At 33.9% G+C, this 11113-nt stretch overlaps 1 protein-coding gene across 3 annotated transcripts; it reads right to left on the reverse strand.

Moving 5' to 3' along the window:
* Nucleotides 1-5336: 5336 nt before the first annotated feature.
* LOC120780015 lies at nt 5337-10904 on the reverse strand. Of its 3 annotated transcripts, none has more exons than XM_040112300.1 (3): nt 10852-10904; nt 5692-5841; nt 5337-5606 (listed from the first exon to the last, which is right to left on the reverse strand). In XM_040112300.1, exons 1-3 carry the CDS (start codon nt 10892-10894, stop codon nt 5527-5529), a joined length of 273 nt encoding a protein of 90 aa, XP_039968234.1. In that variant the 5' UTR covers nt 10895-10904; the 3' UTR covers nt 5337-5526. The 3 variants fall into 3 exon arrangements, with proteins under 3 accessions (XP_039968234.1, XP_039968233.1, XP_039968231.1); XM_040112299.1 differs by lacking the exon at nt 10852-10904 and adding an exon at nt 6175-6361; XM_040112297.1 differs by lacking the exon at nt 10852-10904 and adding an exon at nt 5949-6050.
* Nucleotides 10905-11113: the final 209 nt, after the last annotated feature.

Below are 11113 nucleotides of genomic sequence, written 5' to 3' on the forward strand. Positions count from 1 at the left end.
ACTGTTTAGCATTTATTAAAAATTTTCTTCCCAAAAATATTTTTTAAAATTCATTAAGAACTTAAAAAAAGAATATAGTCCAAAAAAGTGCAAATATGTGGTAACCCACTCAATATTTGTTTAAATATGTTAGCTAGCTGACTACTAGTCTAAAAGCTTAGTCGTGGGAGACCATTCAGTCGAGTTGCTTGGGCATCTTCAGTAGTACGTGAAGCAGTATCGGCGTCTTCTTCTTCGGGTTATCTGCAAACGCTTCAGCAAACAAAAACAATTCAAGATGCGTAACTTTATTTGGGGTTTAGTGATTATATTGCTGTGTATGGGGGTACATTCATTGCCACAACAACACCACCCGATACAGCAACCACAAACAAATTATAACATCAGTTTCGGGCATTTACCAGACTACGTTGCTCATTTTTTTTTTACTTTGGAACCCAAATGTGAGCCTGGCTATGTTGTTGTTAGTCATCGTTGCCACAAACAGGTTTAGTTTAATGAAGATCTTTATTTTGACTCTTGCTTTTCCGCCTTTACTATTTGTCTATAATGTAATAAAAAAACCGTTATGTTAAACAATTTACGTCTAGAAATGTATGTTTTTAAAAATATATTTGTGTGTGTTTATTTTGGTTCTCAAATTACATTTGGGTGCTCTTGAGTGCGCTAACTTACAGCCATGGACACATAAATAGCACACATCTGAATCCCATATTAATTCTAATTTTTTTTAATCCTAAAGTAGCTGAAAAATAAAAATTTGGTATGTATGTATCTACCGATCACTATTATGAGGCTCATTTCCCTGCATAAAAATACTGTTTATTTTCTATTAAATTTTGTACGCGACAATTTTATTGCGTATAGTGTTGATTTGAGATGGACACATTGTACATATGTATGTACATATATCACCTGAGCCGAGCCGAGCGCAAATGTATTCTCATATGTAAATACATATGTATGTATATAACCAGCAACAATTAAGTTTTATAACATACAATTTGTATACAAACTTTTCTCAGAATAATGTGCGAATGGCTTTTGTAACTACTTTAACGCTTAAACGAATTGCAATAAAAAGTGAAATCCCTGTAAAAATATTGTTTTATTTTTATGTATTCAACAATATCAAAGTATTAAAGTGAAGATACCCCGTTAATAACTCTGATCTACGAGTTAGCTTCCTTGGTGGGTAACAAGAACTGTCGATGCACCCTTGTGTCCATGAACTCCATGCCATTTTTGTATAATTCTCTCAATCAAAAAATAACGAATTTTGTTGCAAAATCAGTGGAATCTTATCCGTATTAAAGTCGTCGCATTTCGTATACAGTGAGTCCTGTTAATAATGGTGAGTTTCTCCAGTGAGGCGTCTTCTGTGAAATACATTGGTTTTAGGGCTGCTGTAACGTCTGCTCCAAACGAAATTGATTATTTCTACAGGCCTTAATTAGTCGCTCTAACAAACAAATGCGCTTTTCTTTGTTCTATTTCCGGTAAGTACCAGGCCTAAGCGCCTGATGTCACCACTATTGGATGAGAAATTTTTTTACATATGGTGTATACTAGGGTTTCCGTTATTTACCAAGTTGGCTATTTCCACTTGGGTGGTGTCAAAATCGTTTCTTTTTGACCTAAAAACAATTTTGGAAACAAAGAAAAATTTTTTCGATGCCGTTTCACCCTGCCTAAATAAGGATACTTTTCCCATTTAATTAACATGGGATTTTTGCACTATTTAGCAAATAATTCTTATTTCGTACATTACACTGTTTAACTTACCAACAATGCTCAATTCTGCTTCTATTATGATACCTTTAGACGGAGAAATTTTCATATTGGCGCAAAATATTTATTACCTAACCTTTGGAAGGGTCAAAATTTATTTGTATTCATTATTTTAATTATTTTGCTTAAACTACTTACTAATTATTTTTATTCTGAATTTGGTGTAAGATCTTTTATTTTAAACTTTCAATTATCATACATGTAATAAATTTAATTTTAACACACAAATTATTATTGTTTGTATGTTAATTATTGAACTTTTATCTTTTTCGTCAGGCATTCCTTAGTAGCATTTGGAAATTCTTTTTTATACTCTTTTATCACTTGGAGAAGATACTGTTTTTGTCTCCTCTTTAGCTAACACATTTATGTATTCTTGAGTCAATTGTACAGCTCTCTCTGCTACATCATTAACAACTTTAATATTCTTAGCAATCTTTAATCCTTTTAAATACACTCTGGCTAGATGAGTTAGCTCTCCCCTCTAAACATCCGACACTGAACAACCACACGACAGCACACCACACTAACGCGATCCACAAATGAAGACACCACACACTACTACACACGAATATACCACATGCTGACATCACACCACAACTCTACACTATCAAACCATCAAAAGCGACCGCTCCGGAGGACGATCTCTCCTTCTTTTCGTTGATCTCGGACCGAACGAACGTATTCCGCAGCGTCAATTGTTTACAAAAGTGCAGTGGCAGTGAATAAAAGACAATAAAATCGAAAAAAAAACCAAAAGAAAAAAAAACCCCAAACGTACTGTGCTTTGCTTTTAATTAGTTGTGGGTGAACAGGCTGTGTTTTTTTTTATCAAATTCTATTATTAAACAATTTGTGCGGAAAGACCTAGCGCCGAGGTAAGCGGTGGCTAAAAACAACGATTTAAATACTCAGTCCTTTTTTTACGCGATTTTTGGTTCTGCCACTAATCGCGTAAAAATGGTTAGTTTTCCAATATTAACTGACGAATTGGTTCCGAATATAAAAAATATCGCTTATAACAAAATATACGCGCAAAAATATATTCAAAAACAATACAATAAGTTTCAACTCAGACTTCAGACTTATGATTTATTCATTCATAACAAAATAAAAAATACAAAACAAAAACCATATATAAAAGAGAAGAAAATAGAAAATAGGTAGATTTATTGAAAAACCCGTTGAATGCTGTTTAATCACTGTCATTATCCGTAGTGGAAATTATTCTTAGCCGCTTATTTTGATGGCCGGCACTGATATCACTAGAATTTGTATCAGACTCAATAGTAAGAACTATGGATTGATGTTCTTATTGACTTAGCATCTCCGACTGAGTTTGCACCATAAATTCAGTTAATTTTGTTTGAATGCTTCTTTTTGGACCCAATAAATTCCGATGTAGTTCTTTATATCTTAACATGGAGAGACTCAATTCTTTTTGAAAAATTCGTGCACGTTCGGCATCAGTATCATTAAAAAAAGGAATTTGCGCTGCAAAAATAACCGCGTTAAAGTGAAATAGCGTAAAAAGAGATCGCGTAAAAAAAGGACAGAGTGTAATCATCATTTTCATGCCAAGTCTGCACGTCAAGTTCCAAAAAGCTCGTATTAATATAAAATCTCTTAAAAAAGTTCAAAGTATTACAATTTACAAAGTAATCAATTTCTTTACTTTGTAAATTTTTTATATCACTATCATTGTTTATAAAATACTTTTTGGGACAACCAAATTCATAAGCAGGATCCAAGGTCAAGGCTTTGACCATTTTGCGTTTGATAGGGACTGACATATTTTTATCAAAAAATGAGAGTGCCACCACCTCTGGGCTCAAGTACCATAAATGGTTTTTAATTTTTTTCAAGACAGCTTCAGATAAACACTTGTCAATAGTTCTACGAGGGCTGCTATATATATTCTGGCCTAGGGCAACACCAAGTGTTGCCAGGTGCAATCTGACATTTCCATTGGAATGTTTGACATTTTTTAGCAGAACATCACTCAGAACGTTTTGTCATTTAATCGTGAATTTTTTTATTTACAGGGAATTATAAAATTCATCTCGGCCAAAAAATGGAATTAACTCGTGAACATTTTCGTGCGATCATTTTTCACAACTTTCGACGTGGATTATCACGACAAGAGTGCATCAATGAACTAAAATCTTTGTATGGCTATGAAGCACCATCCTATAGCATTGTGAAAAACTGGTACAACGAATTCAATCGTGGCCGACGCTCGCTCAAAGACGAATTCCGTGAAGGTCCTCCAAAACAGCCGTTGTGCCAGAAAACATCAATGCAGTACGTGAATTGATAATGCAAGACCGTCATGTAACATACCTTCAGATAGAGGCATGCCTATGCATTTCTTCCACCAGCATACATTCGATATTGCATGAACACCTGGCCGTAAAAAAGGTTTGTTCTCGTTGGATCCCGCACAATTTGACAATCGCTCAAAAAAAGGCTCGTGTGGATTGGTGTAAAGAAATGCTGAAAAAATACGATCGCGGTGCTTCAAAAGACGTTAATAAGATCGTCACAGGTGACGAATCATGGATCTATACGTATGAGCCCGAAACAAAACAGCAATCGACAAAAAAAAAAAAATAAAAGAACCATTTTCGCTTTCAAGCATTGCAAATCTTGGTTCGGAGCCGCTGTAGCAAGAGGTGCAGTATACCAAAATCTCACATATGTATGTATATAAATACCACGAATAAACACGCGTCCAATAAACTTTTTTCTTCTTCTGGTGATAGTTCAAAAGCATCTCGAAAAACGTAAGTTTTTAATGAGTAAATGCCTTTCGACATCCAGCGAGCGTGATGGAAAGCTCCAGGTTTATAAAAATGAATACTTTGATGGTCGACAATACCAAGAAATATTCGGGACAATTCAAGAAGCTCTTTGTAATCGTCGCGGAGTAAAACCGTATCTAATAAATTTTGGATGTTTCGATCTATTTCGTCAACTTGATTAATCATTTTTTTATGAATTTTATTTCCCTCTAATCCTTCTTTGAATTTATTTTTATCTATTGTATTCCAAGAAGTCTGAAACTTTTCAAACAAAGGGACGTTTGGTCCAGTAGTACCTGGTAACTTTGAAGTAAAAACACTCGTAAGAGTTAGCTCAAATATGTGATGTCGACACGGTAGCCATAATAAATCTGCATCCAGCATTTGTTCCAATAATAGTGCCGCTCCATTATTGCAACCTAGATTAGAAGCGGTTGTATCGCAACACAGTGCCTTGATAGATTCGGTTAAGTTCAAATTATTAAAAACACTATAAATTTCTTCAGCTTGAGTTTTTCCTTTTCCGTCAGGTAAAGCAGGTACGCTCAAAATTTTTTTAGCCCCATTATTACTAATTAAAATAGGTACGCGATCAACTTGCTTACACGAAACAGTATCTGGTATAAGCTTACCTTCCCAATAAGGACAGCTGCAGTAAGCTGGACGTCATCAAATAATTTTTGAATTCTTAAAGCTTTTTGCTCTCGAATTTTTTTTCACTGTTCATTAAATGGTGTCTTATTCAAAATTAGTTTATTGGTATCAAATTCTAATGCTTCAGATATTGCAGATATAATACGGACAGAATTTCTATAAGAGACTTTACAATTATCCAATGTAGCGACAACGTTCTCTGTCATAATATTAATAGTTCCACTCATATCCTTCCGATTATAATATCTTCCACCTAGTTAAAATTCTGATCGTTGACTTAGGGTGAAGAAAAGGTTAATGCTTCCCCACTAGACGTTGCTCCACCCGCGCTTGTCAAACTCAACGGCAAATGGTTTTCTGAAAGAAAATCAATTATGTTTTATTGTTAAATTAATGCACTCAATAGATAAATAAACGTAATGATTGAGTTCAAGTCTAATACCTGAATTGTCTCTTGATAATTCAGAATCATTTAACTGGTGTTCTACATTACACGATGCTGCTTCGATGTTTTCAGAGGACCGATTATCATTTACAATGAGTGGATTATCAGAAATTGATACTTCAGCAGAGCGATCATCATCCTGTTTCTCTGAAATAGCATATATGTATATTGAATATTAACTCACATAAAAAAGTAAATTCAAGTATTTTATAAACGTTTCATTTATTAATTGACTAATATTTTATTGATAATACCAGATAATTCAATTACATTTCCTCGTTGATTGCCCGAAAAATTCAGATGAAATTGTCTTTCTGATCGTTGATCGATTGTCATCTAATATAAAATTACCAGCAAATATCCAAAATTTTTTAACTTTTTCTAAAGTTATTTTACATCCATCGTACACTGTTGTTTTGATATTTTTAGTATAATAAAATAGTAACCTTAAAACTTGTTTATTAGAAGGTAATTTATTACCATTTATATCATCCGTAAGGTTCTTCAATAAAAACATTCGTTTTCGTAAATTTTTTTCTAAACTCATGATGAAAGTTCTTAATTTTCAATAGATTGGAGCTCTCGAGGTTAGAAAGATATTTTTTAGCTGAATACCAAATCAATTTTTACACTTTCTATTCATTGCACTAGTCACATTAACTTAACAATTAAAAATTCAATATTATAAAGTGAATTAAGAATTGTACCGTTTACTATCCAAAAATGGAATATTGCTGTCAAAAGAACCACAACAACCAGAATAGACAATAAGTAAAAAATTAGTTTGTTGTTTTTTATTCACTTTAACGACCGTCCGCTAGAGGGCCACGTATCCAATATATCTGGTTGTTTTATTTATTTTGTGTTGGTAATAACCATATTACCGTACTTCAATTTGAACTATAATTCCTTCATAGAATCACTGTGTGACTTTCAGAAGCAAAAAATAAGAAACTTTAAATGAAATTCAGAATAAAAATTAACTAGTAAGTAGTTTAAGCAAAATAATTAAAATAATCAATACAAATAAATTTTGACCCTTCCAAAGGTTAGGTAATAAATATTTTGCGCCAATATGAAAATTTCTCCGTCTAAAGGTATCATAATAGAAGCGGAATTGAGCATTGTTGGTAAGTTAAACAGTGTAATGTACGAAACAAGAATTATTTGCTAAATAGTGCAAAAATCCCATGTTAATTAAATGGGAAAAGTATCCTTATTTAGGCAGGGTTAAACGGCATCGAAAAAATTTTTCTTTGTTTCCAAAATTGTTTTTAGGTCAAAAAGAAACGATTTTGACACTACCAAAGTGGAAATAGCCAACTGGTAAATAACGGACACCCTAATGTATACTCGCAACTCCCGTCAGCCGGTTAGGCCTCGTTTGGCTGTGTGTGAAAGTGTGTAGTATTCTCAGATTTGGGAAAGATGGATAAAGCACAATATAGATCGGTGCTGCGTATATTCTTTTTGGCTGGGAAACATGTAGTGAAATCAAGGAACGCTTTGACGCTGTATACAGTGATATTTCTTCTCTTATGGCGATTGTAAAAAATTTGGTTAAATGCGTTTTAACATGGTCACATGTCGGTTTTGGATAAATCAAGTTCAAATGACGGTTAACCTGAGAATAATGTGATAAAAATACCGTTCCTACGACAGACTGGTCTATTTTTATCCAGCCAAAGACTGTTAAGTTGGCAGAATTCTGTCGCTACAACAGCTACAGCAATACGTGATAAAAGTCCCTCGACAGACCGCCAATTGAATATGTGAAAAGGAAGATGATAGGAACTGCTTCTGGTAATCACAAAGAAAACACAGGGCTGTACTACGATCATTTATTGGGATGAATTGATGGCGAATTTCAGAAAACGGCTCCCAAGAAAAAAAACAAGAGATAAATGAATCACTATTTTATTTCAAATTCTTTTATTCTATAAGATATGTTGTTATCGGACTGCCTTTGTATGTGAGATTTAAACCACGAGAAAATTACCGGAATTCACGCGCCTTCGCTGGACAGCAGCATAATCACTAAGCTACAAATTAAGTTACGCATCTTCAATTGTTTTTGTTTGATAACCAATACCGCTTAAAGAACTACTAAAGATACGCAAGCAACTCGACTGAATGGTTTCCCACGACTAAGCTTTTAGACTAGCGGTCAGCGAGTCAACATATTTGAATATATATATTTTGTGAGTTGCCTCATTATAATATTTTAAAAATTGTTTTTGCATTTTTGTTAGAAAAAACATATTTTACGAAAAGATCTCCAAATTCATTTGAAGATAAATGAAGATGACTAGTTTCTTTTATCCTGCCAAGAACCATGCACTCACCATAATCCAAGAAAGTATTAAAAGGTGAGTATATCCTTTTTTCTATATTCCTTTTTCAACTGATTTTTTCAGTTTTTTTTAAATACTTTAATTAAACAAGCTGTAAATTTACTTACCATTGAAAGCGACTAAGGAAAATAATAAGGAACACGTTTTGTTTGCGAAATTTGTTTAAAAAATTATCGTAAGGTTGATCCACAATCGATAGATTTCATTTGAACAAAATTGCAGCTCACTGGAGAAAGAAAGTTGTAGTGTCAGAATGCGGAAACCCGACTCGCATTCAAACAGATGAAATTGGGGAAAGAGTGCCCTCTCTAGCAAGCTTACCGGCTTTCCAGCTTCTAGCGATTCTGCTGTCACTGTTCGCCTATACAAATATAAAATGGAAGAAGCTTGATGCTATTTTTAATCCATTCATGTACTCCTTGACTAGGAGCAGTACAGAGTTAGCGAGCTTAAAGTCAGTATAGCCATTCAGTTCCAGCCTCCGCTTGAAAGACCCCACAGTGGTCTATTAGTCTGTAAGTAGAGCTGATGTAGAAAACCCGACAGAGAACTCTGCCAAATACTTCCCCTCTTAACTTTGATCTAATCAAGGTTTTTGAAAATATTGTATTGTAATTGTATTTGCCGTGAATACAATTTTATGGCAACCTTGGTATTAAGATACTGGTTAAACCACTTGATATCTGCAGAAAGAATATAAATTAAACACAAGTCGAAATTTATAGGAACTTATATAACTTATTATACTAGTCCTAAGTAAATACTAAGGTGATCGATTATATTGTAGCTTTCGTGTCTTCTGAACAACATAGAAATATGATAGATATGGAATTTTTCATTAGAATATTAATATGTATTATATTTGAATATGCATAAATATTTGGAGCTTAAAAATTTAACTTTTGTTTCTTTATCATCAGAGCAGAGTTTCCGTGGGATAGGCATTGACCTCATTATGACAACAATACCAACCACTTCATAAATATATCTGGTATCATTAAGGTAGCTACTATTTTACTCGAAAACAGTAACTCTGATTATCGTGATCAGTCTGTATATGTAGGATCTATTTTCATTAGTTTTGTGAAATAATAATGGATAATTAAACTACTTTAGATTATATATAGGGGTATTAGACATTCTCAAAAAAGAGTTCTGTACAAACCACCCTTAAAATAATTAACATATTTAGTTGTAATGCCGAGGTGAGCCCGTTGACAGTGAGCTCGACGCTTGTCAAGGAGTGCATGACCTTCCTAGCAGTAGCCTCAAACTACTTCCATATAAAACTATAAACGGTGTTTGGCCACAGCGTAGTTGGCGGAAGTTATAAAGCCGATGAGCTTGATAGAAAAGGCACTGTTACCGAAATTCTATCACGACTCGAGCTGAATCAATGGGACTCGGGCAAGCTCAACAAGCATTGGTCAGCAACCAGCACTTGTAGTGTTGCGAAAACCTCTTCCCACAGTGGAACGTAAAAGGGCTATTGAACTGTTTGCTCTTAGCAGGCTCACATCTCTGCTAATGATAGGTTTCCTAACTGAACACCATCCCACTGGCACTCAGACGGTGGGTCTAAAGATTATCGCGGACGCAGCTTGTCAAAGTTGCAATGAGAAAGATGAGGTGAAAAAACTTTCCTCTCCAATGTCCAGCTTACGCCAGACTTTGGTTGAAGCATTTCGGCCTGCCATACTTTCTACGAGCCTGGCGAATTGGTTGGAATTTATAAATATGTGACTCTAAACGTTTTGTCGATATGCGGCGGTCTTTTTGCTCCTTACCTGCTAGTTCTGGGTATCGCAACGGACAGGGGTCTGTAACTGTTCAAGTTATTCGTGGCGTCAGGAGAAATCAGCCTATTTACTTAACCTAGATATCCCAACCTAAATTATACTTGTATATACATTTATTGCCTACCGTTGTTGTTTAGTGACATCATAAACTACACTTATTGGACCTTCTGATCTACAGAGCATAACTAATAACTAATTCTGGTACGTTTTACCAGGGAATTTTATTTCAGATATAAATTTGTAAACTTAACTGAAAATTTCCCCCAGATTACTGTGTAATTTACACAAAAAATGATTTTTTTATACTTATTATTAATGTGTATATTCGCTTGAAGCTGGTTTTTTTAGTGAACCTAAATTAGTAAAACGCTAGGAAGAGTATTGCTTAACAGCTGTAAGTTTTTGTACTGAAAAGTCGTTAATTTAACGACTCGAAAATGTTGACTGGGAATGATGATGAGCTTCCCTTGGCACATTGCGTGATCTCATCTGACAATTGTGATTAATTTCTTCATCTTATTTAAATATTTGTTATAACAGGGACTTTTTGTTTGCAACATTTATCGGGTATTATGGTGTCTCTTAACATACATATACTCAAACTGGTTCATGAGCCCTGTAGACAACCATTGAAGTAATATAGTTAAATAAGGATATGGATCTGTTAATTTTCTTAAACGATGATCGTCGTACTCAATAATTTGAAAAAAAGTTAGAGTTCTTTAAACGAAACTAATTATCGGGTCCAAACCGAAGACAGACACATTACTAGATCACTGAAGAGTAATAAATTACCACTTTTATTGGTTTGATTTTCACATTCTCGATATTATTTGGCCTTTCATGAGTTCAAAAGCAAATTGTATGTCTATATATTGTTGTAGATTATATCATTATGGAATAAAACTACAGCTAAATCCACATATGAACACACTTTTAATCCTCTGCAGAAGACATCACAAATTGTAATTTTACATATTCCGCAGAAATTTGTTGAAACTCACCTCTTTCAAGTTGTATTTTGCAGAGCGATGGATTTGCCCACATTTCGAAGCGTTTTTTAATTTTCCATTGTCTTTTAATTGAACAGCCAAACTGTTTTTATAAAACACTGAACAATGAAATTTAATAATGTTTATAAAAAGAAACACAATCGTAATATAGAAAGAAATGAAAATACATACAAGTATATAAAATAAAGTAACCTGTTGATATAAGTAGTTGCCACAAAATAGAATGAAGCTTCTAAAAAATCTCGCAAGCCGT

Source organism: Bactrocera tryoni, unplaced genomic scaffold, assembly GCF_016617805.1.
Source record: "Bactrocera tryoni isolate S06 unplaced genomic scaffold, CSIRO_BtryS06_freeze2 scaffold_120, whole genome shotgun sequence".
Classification (NCBI taxonomy): domain Eukaryota; kingdom Metazoa; phylum Arthropoda; class Insecta; order Diptera; family Tephritidae; genus Bactrocera; species Bactrocera tryoni.